The sequence below is a fragment of the Astyanax mexicanus genome, unplaced genomic scaffold, assembly GCF_023375975.1.
Source record: "Astyanax mexicanus isolate ESR-SI-001 unplaced genomic scaffold, AstMex3_surface scaffold_56, whole genome shotgun sequence".
Lineage (NCBI taxonomy): Eukaryota > Metazoa > Chordata > Actinopteri > Characiformes > Acestrorhamphidae > Astyanax > Astyanax mexicanus.
In genome coordinates this window covers 162,501-180,000 of record NW_026040066.1, presented here as the reverse complement: position 1 = coordinate 180,000, position 17,500 = coordinate 162,501, and the positions used below count along the sequence as shown (strand labels likewise).

Genomic DNA, 17,500 nt, shown 5'->3' with positions numbered 1-17,500 from the left:
CCGTAAGCCATTGCAGAGCTCTCATCAAGACTACTTATGCAACTTCATCTATGTTGGGTTTCAGATAACAAACTAGTAATGTATAACAAGACCATGGTAATGGAAGCAAGAGGGGAAAAGCTTACAGCACCTGGTATTCCCAGGTGGTCTCCCATCCAAGTACTAACCAGGCCAAACCCTGCTTAGCTTCCGAGATCAGACGAGATCGGGCGTTCTCAGGGTAGTGTGACCGTAAGCCATTGCAGAGCTCTCATCAAGACTACTTATGCAACTTCATCTATGTTGGGTTTCAGATAACAAACTAGTAATGTATAACAAGACCATGGTAATGGAAGCAAGAGGGGAAAAGCTTACAGCACCTGGTATTCCCAGGTGGTCTCCCATCCAAGTACTAACCAGGCCAAACCCTGCTTAGCTTCCGAGATCAGACGAGATCGGGCGTTCTCAGGGTAGTGTGACCGTAAGCCATTGCAGAGCTCTCATCAAGACTACTTATGCAACTTCATCTATGTTGGGTTTCAGATAACAAACTAGTAATGTATAACAAGACCATGGTAATGGAAGCAAGAGGGGAAAAGCAAACAGCACCTGGTATTCCCAGGTGGTCTCCCATCCAAGTACTAACCAGGCCAAACCCTGCTTAGCTTCCGAGATCAGACGAGATCGGGCGTTCTCAGGGTAGTGTGACCGTAAGCCATTGCAGAGCTCTCATCAAGACTACTTATGCAACTTCATCTATGTTGGGTTTCAGATAACAAACTAGTAATGGATAACAAGACCATGGTAATGGAAGCAAGAGGGGAAAAGCTTACAGCACCTGGTATTCCCAGGTGGTCTCCCATCCAAGTACTAACCAGGCCAAACCCTGCTTAGCTTCCGAGATCAGACGAGATCGGGCGTTCTCAGGGTAGTGTGACCGTAAGCCATTGCAGAGCTCTCATCAAGACTACTTATGCAACTTCATCTATGTTGGGTTTCAGATAACAAACTAGTAATGTATAACAAGACCATGGTAATGGAAGCAAGAGGGGAAAAGCTTACAGCACCTGGTATTCCCAGGTGGTCTCCCATCCAAGTACTAACCAGGCCAAACCCTGCTTAGCTTCCGAGATCAGACGAGATCGGGCGTTCTCAGGGTAGTGTAACCGTAAGCCATTGCAGAGCTCTCATCAAGACTACTTATGCAACTTCATCTATGTTGGGTTTCAGATAACAAACTAGTAATGTATAACAAGACCATGGTAATGGAAGCAAGAGGGGAAAAGCTTACAGCACCTGGTATTCCCAGGTGGTCTCCCATCCAAGTACTAACCAGGCCAAACCCTGCTTAGCTTCCGAGATCAGACGAGATCGGGCGTTCTCAGGGTAGTGTGACCGTAAGCCATTGCAGAGCTCTCATCAAGACTACTTATGCAACTTCATCTATGTTGGGTTTCAGATAACAAACTAGTAATGTATAACAAGACCATGGTAATGGAAGCAAGAGGGGAAAAGCTTACAGCACCTGGTATTCCCAGGTGGTCTCCCATCCAAGTACTAACCAGGCCAAACCCTGCTTAGCTTCCGAGACCAGACGAGATCGGGCGTTCTCAGGGTAGTGTGACCGTAAGCCATTGCAGAGCTCTCATCAAGACTACTTATGCAACTTCATCTATGTTGGGTTTCAGATAACAAACTAGTAATGTATAACAAGACCATGGTAATGGAAGCAAGAGGGGAAAAGCTTACAGCACCTGGTATTCCCAGGTGGTCTCCCATCCAAGTACTAACCAGGCCAAACCCTGCTTAGCTTCCGAGATCAGACGAGATCGGGCGTTCTCAGGGTAGTGTGACCGTAAGCCATTGCAGAGCTCTCATCAAGACTACTTATGCAACTTCATCTATGTTGGGTTTCAGATAACAAACTAGTAATGTATAACAAGACCATGGTAATGGAAGCAAGAGGGGAAAAGCTTACAGCACCTGGTATTCCCAGGTGGTCTCCCATCCAAGTACTAACCAGGCCAAACCCTGCTTAGCTTCCGAGATCAGACGAGATCGGGCGTTCTCAGGGTAGTGTGACCGTAAGCCATTGCAGAGCTCTCATCAAGACTACTTATGCAACTTCATCTATGTTGGGTTTCAGATAACAAACTAGTAATGTATAAGAAGACCATGGTAATGGAAGCAAGAGGGGAAAAGCTTACAGCACCTGGTATTCCCAGGTGGTCTCCCATCCAAGTACTAACCAGGCCAAACCCTGCTTAGCTTCCGAGATCAGACGAGATCGGGCGTTCTCAGGCTAGTGTGACCGTAAGCCATTGCAGAGCTCTCATCAAGACTACTTATGCAACTTCATCTATGTTGGGTTTCAAATAACAAACTAGTAATGTATAACAAGACCATGGTAATGGAAGCAAGAGGGGAAAAGCTTACAGCACCTGGTATTCCCAGGTGGTCTCCCATCCAAGTACTAACCAGGCCAAACCCTGCTTAGCTTCCGAGATCAGACGAGATCGGGCGTTCTCAGGGTAGTGTGACCGTAAGCCATTGCAGAGCTCTCATCAAGACTACTTATGCAACTTCATCTATGTTGGGTTTCAGATAACAAACTAGTAATGTATAACAAGACCATGGTAATGGAAGCAAGAGGGGAAAAGCTTACAGCACCTGGTATTCCCAGGTGGTCTCCCATCCAAGTACTAACCAGGCCAAACCCTGCTTAGCTTCCGAGATCAGACGAGATCGGGCGTTCTCAGGGTAGTGTGACCGTAAGCCATTGCAGAGCTCTCATCAAGACTACTTATGCAACTTCATCTATGTTGGGTTTCAGATAACAAACTAGTAATGTATAACAAGACCATGGTAATGGAAGCAAGAGGGGAAAAGCTTACAGCACCTGGTATTCCCAGGTGGTCTCCCATCCAAGTACTAACCAGGCCAAACCCTGCTTAGCTTCTGAGATCAGACGAGATCGGGCGTTCTCAGGGTAGTGTGACCGTAAGCCATTGCAGAGCTCTCATCAAGACTACTTATGCAACTTCATCTATGTTGGGTTTCAAATAACAAACTAGTAATGTATAACAAGACCATGGTAATGGAAGCAAGAGGGGAAAAGCTTACAGCACCTGGTATTCCCAGGTGGTCTCCCATCCAAGTACTAACCAGGCCAAACCCTGCTTAGCTTCTGAGATCAGACGAGATCGGGCGTTCTCAGGGTAGTGTGACCGTAAGCCATTGCAGCGCTCTCATCAAGACTACTTATGCAACTTAATCTATGTTGGGTTTCAGATAACAAACTAGTAATGTATAACAAGACCATGGTAATGGAAGCAAGAGGGGAAAAGCTTACAGCACCTGGTATTCCCAGGTGGTCTCCCATCCAAGTACTAACCAGGCCAAACCCTGCTTAGCTTCCGAGATCAGACGAGATCGGGCGTTCTCAGGGTAGTGTGACCGTAAGCCATTGCAGAGCTCTCATCAAGACTACTTATGCAACTTCATCTATGTTGGGTTTCAGATAACAAACTAGTAATGTATAACAAGACCATGGTAATGGAAGCAAGAGGGGAAAAGCTTACAGCACCTGGTATTCCCAGGTGGTCTCCCATCCAAGTACTAACCAGGCCAAACCCTGCTTAGCTTCCGAGATCAGACGAGATCGGGCGTTCTCAGGGTAGTGTGACCGTAAGCCATTGCAGAGCTCTCATCAAGACTACTTATGCAACTTCGTCTATGTTGGGTTTCAGATAACAAACTAGTAATCTATAACAAGACCATGGTAATGGAAGCAAGAGGGGAAAAGCTTACAGCACCTGGTATTCCCAGGTGGTCTCCCATCCAAGTACTAATCAGGCCAAACCCTGCTTAGCTTCCGAGATCAGACGAGATCGGGCGTTCTCAGGGTAGTGTGACCGTAAGCCATTGCAGAGCTCTCATCAAGACTACTTATGCAACTTCATCTATGTTGGGTTTCAGATAACAAACTAGTAATGTATAACAAGACCATGGTAATGGAAGCAAGAGGGGAAAAGCTTACAGCACCTGGTATTCCCAGGTGGTCTCCCATCCAAGTACTAACCAGGCCAAACCCTGCTTAGCTTCCGAGATCAGACGAGATCGGGCGTTCTCAGGGTAGTGTGACCGTAAGCCATTGCAGAGCTCTCATCAAGACTACTTATGCAACTTCATCTATGTTGGGTTTCAGATAACAAACTAGTAATGTATAACAAGACCATGGTAATGGAAGCAAGAGGGGAAAAGCTTACAGCACCTGGTATTCCCAGGTGGTCTCCCATCCAAGTACTAACCAGGCCAAACCCTGCTTAGCTTCCGAGATCAGACGAGATCGGGCGTTCTCAGGGTAGTGTGACCGTAAGCCATTGCAGAGCTCTCATCAAGACTACTTATGCAACTTCATCTATGTTGGGTTTCAGATAACAAACTAGTAATCTATAACAAGACCATGGTAATGGAAGCAAGAGGGGAAAAGCTTACAGCACCTGGTATTCCCAGGTGGTCTCCCATCCAAGTACTAATCAGGCCAAACCCTGCTTAGCTTCCGAGATCAGACGAGATCGGGCGTTCTCAGGGTAGTGTGACCGTAAGCCATTGCAGAGCTCTCATCAAGACTACTTATGCAACTTCATCTATGTTGGGTTTCAGATAACAAACTAGTAATGTATAACAAGACCATGGTAATGGAAGCAAGAGGGGAAAAGCTTACAGCACCTGGTATTCCCATGTGGTCTCCCATCCAAGTACTAACCAGGCCAAACCCTGCTTAGCTTCCGAGATCAGACGAGATCGGGCGTTCACAGGGTAGTGTGACCGTAAGCCATTGCAGAGCTCTCATCAAGACTACTGTTGGAAAAGCTTTCTGTTAGCTTTCCTGTTGAATGTTCGTTGATCCAGGGATTCAGTCGACACGGAGATTGAGAATGAACAAGTATGATTTTATTTCAGAATTCTGGAGAAGAACAATTACAGGCATGTATTCTAAGACGTTACCCCAGTTCTTCTGACCTTCGACATTTCTGACTCCATCCTTATACCCTTGGGTGACGTATACCCTTCTGTGACGTACCTTGTTGCTAGGTGGCTTCTAATTTTTATGCTATCTTTCCAAATATGGTATATCATATTGTTTACTTCATTTTTCCAGACTTCTGAGGAACTTGAAAGTTGTCTTAACCTTTGCTTCTGAGAAATAGTAGGTGGTCAACTTCCCTTGCCAAGGTGACAAGGGAGAATCATTTCTCCCCTTTGCGACATGTCTTAAGGTCAACAAGGCACGGTTCCTCTTTAGTTCATACTCTGTTTTATTGATAATAATTTTGCTACATTCTACAGTCAGATTAATTAGTTCTACTAGACCTACAGTAAGATTAATTAGTTAGTATATTTTAACATAGCTTGAAGCTGCATGTATAATTTTGTTAGACGCAATCTTTAACTGTAAGGCTAGAAAATGTATGTTTTTACTGGTGTGTTAATCCGGCTCTCTTGTTGCTGACCTTTCCTAGAACGTAGGCGGAAAAGAGGAACTCCTCTAGAGCCCAGGAGTAAAAGAGGAACTCTTTTAGTCTGCTAGCCTCTGTAACCTCAAGATGTTTACCAGTAAGACGAGGAAGCGTGCTTTCTCGGTTGGGCCATTCAAATGTCAGAGACACACACACAAGTCATTGCTGTTTTAATATGAGAAGCATTTAGTGATTCAATTAATCAAATATAAAAATATGAAATGATTCAATTAATCAAGTATAAAAATATAAAATGTAAAATGTATACGTGTGGATTAGTGGCTAATTCTTGATTCAGTAATTAATGATTAGTAGAGTATAGATTTGTAGCTTTCATAGATCTATTTGTGTAATATATATTTTAGATTCATAGGTTAAGGCAAATATGTGTTTTAATCATTAGGTAAGCATTAGGTTAAGGTTTTAGCAAGCATGATTATCTTAAGCTAAGCTTGTTATTTTATAATCTTCCACAATTCCCCCTTTTGGCCTGTCCTAAGACAGGTCAACACTAAGCGTGAAGTCTCCGGAGCCCCCGTTGTCCTCTAGGCTATCCTCCAACAATGACATCATATATTCAGGTGGCCGTTGTTTGTCGTCAAACATTTTCACAATGGTACGCTCTATTAGGGTTCGTAAGCAAGGAATACAGCAGCATCCGCATGTTACTAAGATGGCCACAAATATTGCAAGAGCAGAGGCCAGTGATAAAAACACTGCCTTCCATTGGCCAAAAGTTCTATCTAACCAATTGGTAAGCGGATTGTTGATCCCTGTATTCTCTGTCATTTCCTTCGAGAGTGCCTTAAGGGCGTCTAACGCTTTAGTTACGGACCCATCTGGTGCAGTGTTGTTAGGAATGACGGTGCAGCACTCGGTTTTAGACTCAGTTCTAATCATGTGACATACCCCTCCTTTTTCTGCTAATAACATGTCCAGAGCTATCCTATTTTGAATGGTCATCAGGGACGTAGCGGACAATTGGGATGCTAAGCCTGATACCGCCAGACCAGTAATGTTAGCCAATCTCATTACCTGATAATTTACGTAATTAATTCTATCAACATTTTTATTGGGAGTAATCCATATTAAGATACTTTCAAATCCAGCTGAAACCTGGTCCACTAATTTATGTTCGTCTGGAACGCCCCTTGGAACCCCAATAGAGTCTATATATGTGGGTGTGTTTTTAGTAAGATCGAATGAAACGTCACGTCTACTTCTGGATCCTGGTAGTGTAGGTTTCCCTGTACTGGGACCAAATAGGGTAATTGGAGATAACAGTCTAACCATAGCACACAGGCCCTTGCTCCATATCGGGAGTCTCAGCAACAATGTGGAACCACCACAATAATAGTACAGTCCCGCCCTGGCCCAATCGCCAACCGAATTGTTAGATGTATCAGTAAAAATAGTATGACACCAAGATGATTGTATTTCCCCCAGAAGTTGAGGCGGATGGGTAACATTGCCCTTAGTGCGTCTGAAGCAAGTAAAATTGCCAGTCTTCGGGACTTGGAAGGGACCTGAGCCTGTGTTATTAGGAATTACTGGAAAAATGGTTGAGAGCGTGGTGCAGTTAGGTGGAGTAGCCATACGAGTCAGTTGAATTAAACAGCCGAACCCTATCGGATCAGTTTTTGGATATAGTGGGGCCGTACTTAAATATAATGGGGGTCTAGCTTCTGCACATGCCACGCAGCCTTCCATCCCGGCCTCCCGAGCCTGACCCGCTATCCAGGTCAGCCACAAATTGTCATTACTGTACCCCATAGTTAGCCTTAGTATGTCCTCGGGTGTCCATGTCGAGTAGTCTGAACCTACCAATGTTGGTACTGCACCGTCAGGGGTAGTAGAGTTCTCGTTCGGTGGTGGGGTTGCCCCTGCTGTGGGCAAATGCTTTGGGGGTGTGTTTAACACTCTGACCTTTAACATACCTAATGGATCTGTTCCCGTAATTGATACCCCTAATGTCAAATAGATGGTAGTCTCACGCATATTGATCCAATGTATAGACAATGTGATTGGGTTTTGGACTCCGGATTTGTCTCGTTGTAGCCTGATACGCTTCAAATTAAAATACATGGTGTTGGATACCATCTCATAAATGCCATTAGACGAGCAACCAGCGGTGCTAAGGAAAACATTCGCAGAGTTTGGACATAGTTCGATAGTCTTGAGCCATTGTGCCTGTCCTGTCGCGCACTGTTCATTAGCGTATTTCGAGTAGCACAGATATATGGGATAGCCCTGCCATGTCGAATTCTTGCCCTTACAGTTAATTACCTCACATAGGTCGAAATTGTATGCTGTTTTAGTATTTATCACATATTCTATATTAATTCCTTTAAACTTCTTCACACATGCGTTTTGGTTATCTGTTGAGCGTTTAGTCCTGTGAAAGTTATTATGACAAGAACGGGCCTTATTTGTGGTGTAGTTAGGTGTAGAGTTTGTAGCTGTCGTGCCATTGTTGTTACTAGTTGGTTCAGCCTTTCTCCGGATCGCTATTTCTACACAGATCATGCCAACCACCACTATTGCCACCACTATTACCAATAGTGCTTTCAACCATGTTGGAATCAATCCCATCTGTAGATTTAACCAGCTTAGTCTAGGTTCAGTTCTTCCCCCACCCCGTCGGCCATACCATGCCATAGCAAAAAACAAGTGTGTTCCCCCTAATGAGTAAATAGTTGATTATAGACCTATATGTATATGTGTAAAGGTGTAAAAGTTCAGTTCTTCAACTCCCCAGGGAGTCTCAAGGTGGTAGTTTAGATGGCGCAGGTGCAGGTTGGTGCCCTGGGTAGCACTGGTTGATCTGCGCTGGAGGCGAGGGGTAGACTGCCCTCAACGTGCCCCTGGCCTCAGGGGATTATTCTGCCCCTATGTTGGTTGAGGCCTCCTTTTCTGCCTCTTCTGATCGGGTTATCTTGACTTGTGGTTGATCAGCAGGCCGACACTGGGAGAGATGATACCAGGAGGTGCCTTTGCCGTCCAGCCGGACTGCGTGGCTTGTCCTCTCCGCCACCCGGAATGGGCCTGTCCACCTGGGTTCCGACCACTTCCGCTTTATGACTCTCAGGTATACCCACGGAGTTATGGCCAACTCGGGGGGGTTGTCCTCCTCTGGGGTCTGCTCCCGTGTGTTCTGTACCTGCACAGAAAAAGCTTCACATACAGCTTTTAACTTATTGAACACTCGTAACCTTGGTTGGCAGTGCCATGAGGTAGTTCTGATGGGGCTTTTAGTGCAGTCTGCGGCCCCGGGAATGCTACGCCTCTGACCAGCTCAAATGGGGAGAAGCCTGTGCTTCTGTTCACTGAACTCCTAATGCTGATCAGGGCAATTGGTAAGGCATCAAGCCAATTCATGCCTGTGGTCAGTTTAATTTTTGCTAGTTTGGCCTTCAAATTTTGATTCATCCGCTCCACCTGACCCTGTGAGGCGGGGTGATATACAGAACCATAGCTATGGCGCAAGCCCAACGCTTGCTCCACCCACTGCAGTGTTTTGCTGGTAAAATGCGACCCGTTATCTGAGTGGACTCTCCTAGGAAACCCGTGTTGTGGAATCCAGTGGTTGATCAACATTTTGCAAACTGAGCGAGCATCCTCCTTAAAGGTAGGAATTGCCTCAACCCACCCTGAGTACCTGTCTACCACTACCAAGAGGTACCGGTATTTTCTGATTTGATCAATCATATCCGTATAGTCAATCTGGATGTGCTCACCATGACAACTAGGCAGTGGAAACTTGCCTGGGGCTACCTTAAATGCTTTTGCTACATTTTGAGTGTGGCAAACTTGGCATTGACTGATGAAATCTACTGCCAGGGGCAGCATAAATGGGTGCCACCATTGTTTCAAATTCCTCATCATTTGCAGTTTTCCTACATGTGCTACAGTGTGTGCCTCTTCTAGGACTGCTCTGGCTAGTGACATAGGTAAGACTGGTCGCCCTGTTTTCGATACCCAAACTTGGCTATCTGAGCTTGCTCCCTTGGCTAACCACATTGACTTTTCCTCTGGGGTTGCTTTATCCTGAATCTGCCTCAGTTCGTCCCCTGTAGGTATCGGCTCCCAAGGGACATTTGAGTCCAATATCATCATGTTACCGGGCTCCGTATAACCAGCTGCCTTTTTTGCTGCTTTGTCTGCTGCATCATTTCCTCTGCTCACTAGGGTGTCCCCCTTTTGGTGTCCTTTGCATTTTACAATAGCTACCTTTGTAGGTTTGTGTATTGCAGCTTCTAGCTTCATCAGTTCTGACTGATGTTTTACAGGTTTCCCTGAGCTTGTTACATATCCTGCCGGTTTCCAGTGTGGAATGTCTACATGTGCTGCTGAAACTACCCACGCAGAATCGCTGTAAATAGTCACCTCTCTACCCTCAGCTAGTTCTAGTGCTGCAATTACTGCTAGCAACTCAGCTTTTTGTGCTGAAGGGTTTTGTTTTACCTCTTTTGCTGCTACAGTCCAGAACTCATCTGTTTCCCCTGTGGTTTCTTGAACCACCGCATATCCTGCCCTTATTTCACCTGTGTCTGCTCTGTACCCGCACCCATCAGTCCACAGGTTCCAGGAGCCTGGAATTGGTGTGGCTAGTAAGTCTGGTCTCACTTTTTCCTGTGTTGCTACCTTTTCTGCACACTCGTGAGGTGGACCTTCTAGCATTCCTTCTGCCATGTTGACTCCTTGGTGTGTGTATGTGATGTGTGGTGCTGTCAGAACTTTATGAATTCGTCTCTGTCTTAGAGGAGTGAGGGTGAACATCTGTGAGTTTATATATGCTACCACGCCATGTGTTGTTAGTATGTGCAGTGGGTATCCTGCTACCAGGTGTGCAGTTTTTTGAACGAGCTTCGTCAGTCCTGCTACATGTCTGGTGCATTGCGGTTGTCTTTTCTCAATCAAGTCAAGTGGGATGCTTAAATACATAAGTACTGCTCTCCCTTCCTCCTTTTTCTGAAAAAGTACACCATTAACCAATGTGTCTGTTTCAGAAACATCCAGAAAAAATGGAAGAGAGTAGTCAGGTCTAGATAGGTCAGCTGCAGTCGCTAAAGCTTGTTTTACAGCAATGAAAGCCTGCTCTGCTTCTACTGTCCAGGAAAGTACCCCACTAAGGTTTCTCATGCCCAAGGATTTCACCATGTCTCTCAGTGGTTGCGTTTGTCCTACAAAGTCAGGAATGTATTGTCTGCTGTAGCCAGCTAGGCCCAAAAATGTCAACATATCCCTAACCGTAATTGGTTTAGTGTGTGACAGAATTGTAGATCTGTGTGAGGCGGACATGCCTGTTGAGCCCTGTGTGACCACTCTCCCCAGAAAAGTTACCCGTGTTCTACAACATTGCAACTTACTCCTAGAGACTTTGTACCCTGCATTGGCCAAACATTCCAGCACTGCTTTTGTGGCGTTTAAGCACGTCTCTGGCGTTGTGCCGCCAACCAGTAAGTCATCGACATACTGAGAAAGAATGGAGCCTTCAGGAAGGTTACAAGAGTCCAAACTACGTCTAAGAGCTTGATTGAACAATCCCGGGCTCAGGGCAAAGCCCTGTGGCAATCTACTGTATCGATACTGAATACCCCTGTGTGTAAATGCACATACGTCCCTACAGTGCTCAGCCAATGGTACACAAAAGAAAGCATTAGCCAAATCGATACAAGTAAACCATTTCATGTCTGGACCTAGTTCTGATAGTGTTGTGTAAGGGTTTGGGACTGGTATGGTGCTAGTAGCTAGTGCCGCATTTATAGCTCTCAGATCATGTGCCATACGGTATTGACCAGGTTCTTTTTTAGGTACTGGCAAAATTGGAGTATTCCAATCGGATTGGCATTGCTCCAGTACCCCGGCCTGTAAGAGTGCCTGAATGGTTTTGTCCAATGAGGCCATAGCCTCCGGTTTGTGTCTATATTGTGGTACCCAAATTGGTTCAGGTGTGGCCATGTTAAATGATACCTGGGGCTGATCCACAAAACCTACATCATCTGGACCCTGTGACCACAAAACATCCGGTAGAGATTCCAGCATGGCAATGGAGTCTGGGTGGTCAGAATCTTCACAGCCATGATGGCGTGGCAGGAGCTGGTGCTCCATTGTAACAGTTTCAATGTTAGTAGCTCTGATGTGATATGTGTTTGTGCTTATGGAAAACATCACATCAGGGATCTGAGTTTGTACCCAATCTGTAGCCGCATTTGCACGTTTGACCATGGGTCCTAATTGCTTAGCCTCATGTTTAGGGTGTAGAGCCAGTGACATGTGTGGTGCTGCAGTCTCATCCATTTTGTACCAGCTGTACTGCTGTGGTGTCAAAGTAACAGGAGCTGCCACTCCTTCAGGACCACAATACAGGCCATTAGTTTGGACCTCCCACTGTGTATCTTGCAATTCAGATTGGAAGGTGTCATAATATGTAATGTCTCCCCCTACGTCATAGAACAGGGTAACGTGGTACGGGTCGGCAGGCGGGGCATAGGGTGCCAATGCTCTGATCCACGGTGCCCATTGCTGAAAGAGTTCAAGAGTTTGTGGTGTGTGGGGTTGGTCATCATTCAACAGTCCCCAGTATATGTCCACAGTCTCGTCTTGACCAGTCTGCAAGAGATACATGCCCTCGGTGTATCCAGAAAGTCTTATGCGTTGCTGCCCGCTTAGCCATGTCAGCGTCAGGCCATCAGGTGAACACAAAATGGAAACACCCATTTTCATCAATAAGTCTCTACCACAAATGTTCAGTGGTGCTTGAGGTGCAATCAGAAAGGAGTGTAAGACAGTCTGTATGTCGTTGTGCACCTGGAGTGGTTTGGTCTTTGGCAGTGAAGTTGAAGTCCCCGAGAAGCCCCTGACCTGCACGGATTGGTTGCTCATCATGTTGGCTGGTAGTGCAGTTGTCAATGTAGACCATGTAGCCCCGTATCCACCAGGAAAGGGATCTCAAGGGTACCGACGGTCAGTGACAGCATGGGTTCTGCCATTCCCATGCTGTGCTGGTGCTCCTCTGGGCCCCGTCATTGTCCACCCCAGGGCTCCATGCTGTATTGTCCAGCTGGAGGTTGTCCTGGTGCTGCATGGTGGTTGGGTGCCCAGTGGGTCTGGGTTGGTGGTGCCGCCGTGCCAAGTGCCACATGTTGATTGGGTGTCCATTGAGGCTGGAATGGTGGACGGTACGTGCCTTGTGCCGAATTCTGCATCGACATCCAATGGGGCTGGGTTGGAAGAGCAGTAGTGCACTGTGCTGCCCAATGATCAAATTTACCGCATCTGAAACAGGCACGTGAAACAGGTGGGCCTCTGCCACGCCCCCTTCCACGTCCCCGTCCCCTGTTCGCCACATAGGGTCCACTGTAATTGGATTGACCTTGATTAGAATTGGGTTGGGCCAAAGTTGGTTGTGGCAATTGCTGGGGTGGCAGATACTGCTGTTGAGTCTGTTGCACCGGTGGTGCAGCTTGCTGAACAACTGGCAGCATGGTGTCTGTTTTTGGTTTATTCTTAGAATCCTTCACATTTTTTCTAGCTTCTAGTAGCTGAGTTTTCAACAGTTCCAGTTCCATCTGGTTTTTCTGTTTGGCTGCCTCAACCTGCCTATCCTTGTGTTTATTCATATGGAATAGAATATGCCTCACCCATTGGTCATGAGGTTTATCTGGCCCCATATCTGGATCATCCTCAACCTTAACCTTAATGTAATTGGGTAGACCTGATAGAATAGCATTTCTCCACCACAACGCTGTTTGAGGCCTAGAAGGGTGGGTTCCAGCGCTGTTGGTCCAGTCTTCCACCGCCTTGCTGAGATGCTCACCCGGATTGGTCTGATAACTGTCACAGTGGCAGCAGCCCTGGTTGGCCACATGTGTCGCATGACATCAGATATGTTCTGGGAGTACAAATGAAATGGTTCACTGTTGGCAGCGGTTGTAATGAGGGCCTGTCGTTCTAGTTCAGCCACCTCCATGCTGGTGGTTGACCTATTAATTAAATTCCTAAAATCACCCAAAGCCAGGGTGAGTCCTCCCGTTAAGCTATCAAGCTTTCTCAACCAAGGGGCTGCCCCACTAATGAGGGATGGAAGCTGATCAGCTATAGTTTGTGCATCTGTTAATGATAAAGGCACATATTTAGGGTTTCCATTGCCACTAGTTAGCAATGGAAGATTGTTTGCTGGTTGTTCCACATCAGGGAATCTGACAGGGGGTTTAGTATGTCTTGTTGACTGTCTCGGGACATGGTGGTCATCTTGTTCAACTGCGTCAGATAGCTGACGGCGTACCTGCATGGTGGTGTTAAGTAGGTCTCTTGATATGTCTAACAAAGCTCCCACCCTGTCAACCCTTTCATGTAGGGAATCAGTCTCAGTGGAGGTGTCCTCATCCTCACCGTCATAGTCCTCCTGCCTGCCGTCCCAATCATGTGTTTGTGTAAGTCTACTATCCTGTCGTCTGTCCCTATCCCGTTTGTCATGAACCTTGTATTCACGTCTGTTAGTAGCTGCACCTTTATGCTTGTCATGCCCATGTAAGTCTGTGTCATCTATTTCCCCATGTAACTCTGCTGTTATGTTAACCCTACCCCTAGGTGGCGGAATAGGCCCTGTAACGTCTAAGTCCATGTCCAAGTCAGAGTAAGTGGTCATGTTGCTCAGGGATTGGGCGTGGTCTGGACACTCATGCTGCTTGCGATTGCTAAAAGGATCAGTTGGTGTAGAGTCAACAAAAGGCTCTGCTGGCTGAGGTGCTGTAGCATTAATCCTCATTTGAGTAAGCTGTTCATTCAAATCAGCATATGTGTTGTGTGAGGAAGTGTTAGGATGTTCAATAGTGACTCTTCCTGAATTAATAGTAATGACTGGCAGCATGTGAGTAACTGGTGTATTTTTATCAGTCTGCTGAGGTGTGAATGGATTGCGTGGGCTGAGTGTGGTGTGGTATGGTGGGGGCGGAACTGCTGCTTCCTGTTGTGGCTTAGTAGTAGAGTCATTGAGTTCCTGGAGAGCAGTTTCAGAAGTGCTCTGCTCCGCTGGGGGAACTTCCTCCTTTGTGTGTGTAACCATCTCTGGCAAAATGCCCAAAAGGATTCCCCGCAGTACTTTCAGTTCTGCCAATTCACGCTCAGCAGTTTTCAATCTACGTCTCGCCCCTGCCCGTTTTAGTATGCTGACTGTACTGAAAGTCTTGCGCGCCTTTTTCACTGTGTCAGTTTTACAGATAAGCATATAGTTGAAAACACCCATTAGGGAGACACCCTCAGTTACACAGCCTCCCTCTTGTTCTCTGGTCCATGCCTCAACATTCAGTTTAAGGGTCTTAGCCAAAAGATCCTCCCTCTTTTTACTCCCAGTAAACTCCCCTACTGCGTTAGCTAAACCTGCAATCTGACCTGCAAGAGATTTCCACTGCCAATTGCCTGGGCCGAATTTATTATCAAATTCTATACCAGGGTCTATATTTGCCATGTTTTGATCAAGACTGGACTCACCTGTTTTGGTCTTTGGTTCTACTGATCAACTCAAGCGTGTTTTGTTAGCACCGTTAGGTTTCCACACGCGAGGATTTTCGAACTAGTTGTCCAAACGAAGCTCCAAGTCAGACAATCAGCACATAAGCAAAGGAAACAGAAAAAGAACAAGAAATTCCGATTAGGATCTCTATATTTACACTTTATATTTAACAAAAATGTATAGGAAGGTATGGTGGGTTTAATACGGATTGCACTATATCAGGAACTATCACTCCGGTACAGGAGGAGTCAATGATGAGTCCCCTCTCAATTGGCGTAGCAAAGTAGGTAGTTATCAAAAATATAGCCACCTGATGTTCCTGAACACGTGCAGAATAAATCACTGTACTATTTGGAGCAAGAGACAAATGTTCAACTATTCCCTGTATCTGGCTCTCAGTAGGTGTATGAATCACATCTTCTTCTTTGTAAATAATGGCATAATTCAATATATCCTGTTTAAAAATGGGGTTTGTTTCTACAAACCATGCCCATTCCTCAATCATTATGCATTGTACTGTATGCCATATCACTGTGTACAAAAAATTATTCCCAACAATACTCAAATGTAACAAAAGAGGAGATGCACTATGTCAAAACCAAACAACAATTTTGCTACTAAAGTAGCAACAAAAACAACGCAACCCCTTTTACTGTGTCTATTCAGTCACCATCTCATCACTATCGCTGCTGCTATCAGTACTGTCACTGCTGTCACTCCCCAGAAAATGAATGGTCGAGAAAGGTGGGTTTAACACAGACTGAACATCACTGTCAATCATTAATACTGACTCACACGTTGAGTATACCGCAATGCCGTTCGGATGGTCAACTGCGAAGAATGTAGTAATTTTAAAAAGGGCGTCCTTTCCCACCGTTAACCGCACAGAGTGAATTATTCTACTTGTAGGAAGAAGCTGCAAATTCTGAGTAATTAGAAAACGTTCCTGTGGGGTGCATACAGTACTTGAACCATCTGTACTATCAATCAAAGCATTTTCTCTTATCTCAGGGCGGATAATGTCATGGCCATCTAACACCCATACCCAGTGTTCAGTCATTATCAGTTAAACAAGTAAATTACACCCATTGTTCTGTAGAATTGTTAAGTATACTCCAACTATCCTATTTATTTTATATATATATATATTGTATTATTATGTTATTTAACCCCCTGCGCGCACAAATCACATACAACAATTAAATCAACAATTAACACTTGCTTTACCTTAGTTGTACAATACCAATAGCATGTATTTTTATTTTGTTTTTCTTATTTTTATTTAAACTACATACTCTTTCCTACTTTCCTGCTCCTGAGCAGAAAACACTACTGCAGAGTATTTCAGTGCTCGCTCTTTAAACTAAAAACTTAAAATAAAGAAAATAAAAAAGTTTTAAAAATCTCCCAGCAGTTTGTATAACTGTCTGGGTTTAAGGTGGACCACACCTCGGGATGACCCCGTCTTTTCCCAGCAATTATCCCACCTTGATCAGAAGTGGGGGGGGACGCCACCCTCCCGGTCCTTTATTTTATTTAGAATTAACCACTTTCAAGGAACACCACGTCCTAGCCTTTAATCTAACCCAATATGGGCAGATTCGGGTACGCCACCACCCTAGTTTCAATAGCACTGTTATCCTTTTTTATCCTTTAATACCGGTTTCCTTAACATAAAATAGAAGAAAGAGAAGAAGAAAAAAAATTCTAGTTGTTCAATCCAATTTACCAGGACGTTAGCCTACTGGAACCCATCACTCATTCTGTATGTTTTACATAGCCAATATGCAGATTTTTAATAAAAAAGGCAATCTGCTCACCTGTTTAGGATGGGCCCAGAAGAGTGATGAAGTCTGTCAGCTGGTCCTCGCCGGCCGAAACCCTGGATCACGTCGGATGGTCACCAAAATGTTGGAAAAGCTTTCTGTTAGCTTTCCTGTTGAATGTTCGTTGATCCAGGGATTCAGTCGACACGGAGATTGAGAATGAACAAGTATGATTTTATTTCAGAATTCTGGAGAAGAACAATTACAGGCATGTATTCTAAGACGTTACCCCAGTTCTTCTGACCTTCGACATTTCTGACTCCATCCTTATACCCTTGGGTGACGTATACCCTTCTGTGACGTACCTTGTTGCTAGGTGGCTTCTAATTTTTATGCTATCCTTCCAAATATGGTATATCATATTGTTTACTTCATTTTTCCAGACTTCTGAGGAACTTGAAAGTTGTCTTAACCTTTGCTTCTGAGAAATAGTAGGTGGTCAACTTCCCTTGCCAAGGTGACAAGGGAGAATCATTTCTCCCCTTTGCGACATGTCTTAAGGTCAACAAGGCACGGTTCCTCTTTAGTTCATACTCTGTTTTATTGATAATAATTTTGCTACATTCTACAGTCAGATTAATTAGTTCTACTAGACCTACAGTAAGATTAATTAGTTAGTATATTTTAACATAGCTTGAAGCTGCATGTATAATTTTGTT

General features: G+C 45.1%; 1 protein-coding gene and 22 non-coding genes across 23 annotated transcripts in view; all 23 read right to left on the bottom strand.

The window, feature by feature from the left end:
- Positions 1 to 8, bottom strand: part of LOC125798142 (5S ribosomal RNA) — a 119-nt gene extending 111 nt beyond the window's left edge. Inside the window, exon 1 of the ribosomal RNA XR_007436966.1 lies at positions 1 to 8. This exon is cut by the window's left edge and continues 111 nt beyond it. This is a non-coding gene — a ribosomal RNA (5S ribosomal RNA).
- A 110-nt stretch (positions 9 to 118) lies between these two features.
- On the bottom strand, positions 119 to 237 carry LOC125797998 (5S ribosomal RNA). Its single transcript, XR_007436816.1, has one exon. It is a non-coding gene; the product is annotated as a 5S ribosomal RNA (ribosomal RNA).
- A 110-nt stretch (positions 238 to 347) lies between these two features.
- Positions 348 to 466, bottom strand: LOC125797997 (5S ribosomal RNA). The gene has a single exon (XR_007436815.1). It is a non-coding gene; the product is annotated as a 5S ribosomal RNA (ribosomal RNA).
- A 110-nt stretch (positions 467 to 576) lies between these two features.
- On the bottom strand, positions 577 to 695 carry LOC125798233 (5S ribosomal RNA). Its single transcript, XR_007437063.1, has one exon. It is a non-coding gene; the product is annotated as a 5S ribosomal RNA (ribosomal RNA).
- Positions 696 to 805: 110 nt separating this feature from the next.
- On the bottom strand, positions 806 to 924 carry LOC125797996 (5S ribosomal RNA). Its single transcript, XR_007436814.1, has one exon. It is a non-coding gene; the product is annotated as a 5S ribosomal RNA (ribosomal RNA).
- Positions 925 to 1,034: 110 nt separating this feature from the next.
- LOC125798105 (5S ribosomal RNA) lies at positions 1,035 to 1,153 on the bottom strand. The gene has a single exon (XR_007436923.1). It is a non-coding gene; the product is annotated as a 5S ribosomal RNA (ribosomal RNA).
- A 110-nt stretch (positions 1,154 to 1,263) lies between these two features.
- On the bottom strand, positions 1,264 to 1,382 carry LOC125797993 (5S ribosomal RNA). Its single transcript, XR_007436812.1, has one exon. It is a non-coding gene; the product is annotated as a 5S ribosomal RNA (ribosomal RNA).
- A 110-nt stretch (positions 1,383 to 1,492) lies between these two features.
- LOC125798141 (5S ribosomal RNA) lies at positions 1,493 to 1,611 on the bottom strand. Its single transcript, XR_007436964.1, has one exon. It is a non-coding gene; the product is annotated as a 5S ribosomal RNA (ribosomal RNA).
- Positions 1,612 to 1,721: 110 nt separating this feature from the next.
- Positions 1,722 to 1,840, bottom strand: LOC125797992 (5S ribosomal RNA). Its single transcript, XR_007436811.1, has one exon. It is a non-coding gene; the product is annotated as a 5S ribosomal RNA (ribosomal RNA).
- Positions 1,841 to 1,950: 110 nt separating this feature from the next.
- On the bottom strand, positions 1,951 to 2,069 carry LOC125797991 (5S ribosomal RNA). Its single transcript, XR_007436810.1, has one exon. It is a non-coding gene; the product is annotated as a 5S ribosomal RNA (ribosomal RNA).
- A 110-nt stretch (positions 2,070 to 2,179) lies between these two features.
- Positions 2,180 to 2,298, bottom strand: LOC125798208 (5S ribosomal RNA). The gene has a single exon (XR_007437038.1). It is a non-coding gene; the product is annotated as a 5S ribosomal RNA (ribosomal RNA).
- A 110-nt stretch (positions 2,299 to 2,408) lies between these two features.
- LOC125797990 (5S ribosomal RNA) lies at positions 2,409 to 2,527 on the bottom strand. The gene has a single exon (XR_007436809.1). It is a non-coding gene; the product is annotated as a 5S ribosomal RNA (ribosomal RNA).
- A 110-nt stretch (positions 2,528 to 2,637) lies between these two features.
- LOC125797989 (5S ribosomal RNA) lies at positions 2,638 to 2,756 on the bottom strand. Its single transcript, XR_007436808.1, has one exon. It is a non-coding gene; the product is annotated as a 5S ribosomal RNA (ribosomal RNA).
- A 110-nt stretch (positions 2,757 to 2,866) lies between these two features.
- On the bottom strand, positions 2,867 to 2,985 carry LOC125798191 (5S ribosomal RNA). The gene has a single exon (XR_007437021.1). It is a non-coding gene; the product is annotated as a 5S ribosomal RNA (ribosomal RNA).
- Positions 2,986 to 3,095: 110 nt separating this feature from the next.
- On the bottom strand, positions 3,096 to 3,214 carry LOC125798190 (5S ribosomal RNA). Its single transcript, XR_007437020.1, has one exon. It is a non-coding gene; the product is annotated as a 5S ribosomal RNA (ribosomal RNA).
- Positions 3,215 to 3,324: 110 nt separating this feature from the next.
- On the bottom strand, positions 3,325 to 3,443 carry LOC125797988 (5S ribosomal RNA). Its single transcript, XR_007436807.1, has one exon. It is a non-coding gene; the product is annotated as a 5S ribosomal RNA (ribosomal RNA).
- Positions 3,444 to 3,553: 110 nt separating this feature from the next.
- LOC125797987 (5S ribosomal RNA) lies at positions 3,554 to 3,672 on the bottom strand. Its single transcript, XR_007436806.1, has one exon. It is a non-coding gene; the product is annotated as a 5S ribosomal RNA (ribosomal RNA).
- A 110-nt stretch (positions 3,673 to 3,782) lies between these two features.
- Positions 3,783 to 3,901, bottom strand: LOC125798090 (5S ribosomal RNA). Its single transcript, XR_007436908.1, has one exon. It is a non-coding gene; the product is annotated as a 5S ribosomal RNA (ribosomal RNA).
- Positions 3,902 to 4,011: 110 nt separating this feature from the next.
- On the bottom strand, positions 4,012 to 4,130 carry LOC125797986 (5S ribosomal RNA). Its single transcript, XR_007436805.1, has one exon. It is a non-coding gene; the product is annotated as a 5S ribosomal RNA (ribosomal RNA).
- Positions 4,131 to 4,240: 110 nt separating this feature from the next.
- Positions 4,241 to 4,359, bottom strand: LOC125797985 (5S ribosomal RNA). The gene has a single exon (XR_007436804.1). It is a non-coding gene; the product is annotated as a 5S ribosomal RNA (ribosomal RNA).
- Positions 4,360 to 4,469: 110 nt separating this feature from the next.
- LOC125798089 (5S ribosomal RNA) lies at positions 4,470 to 4,588 on the bottom strand. Its single transcript, XR_007436907.1, has one exon. It is a non-coding gene; the product is annotated as a 5S ribosomal RNA (ribosomal RNA).
- Positions 4,589 to 4,698: 110 nt separating this feature from the next.
- LOC125798102 (5S ribosomal RNA) lies at positions 4,699 to 4,817 on the bottom strand. Its single transcript, XR_007436920.1, has one exon. It is a non-coding gene; the product is annotated as a 5S ribosomal RNA (ribosomal RNA).
- A 3,635-nt stretch (positions 4,818 to 8,452) lies between these two features.
- Positions 8,453 to 12,740, bottom strand: LOC125797839 (uncharacterized). Its single transcript, XM_049474113.1, has 2 exons — positions 8,705 to 12,740; positions 8,453 to 8,661 (listed from the first exon to the last, which is right to left on the bottom strand). The coding sequence occupies exons 1-2, from the start codon at positions 12,387 to 12,389 to the stop codon at positions 8,453 to 8,455; spliced, it is 3,894 nt and encodes a 1,297-aa protein (XP_049330070.1). The 5' UTR covers positions 12,390 to 12,740.
- Between the last annotated feature and the right edge of the window lie 4,760 nt (positions 12,741 to 17,500).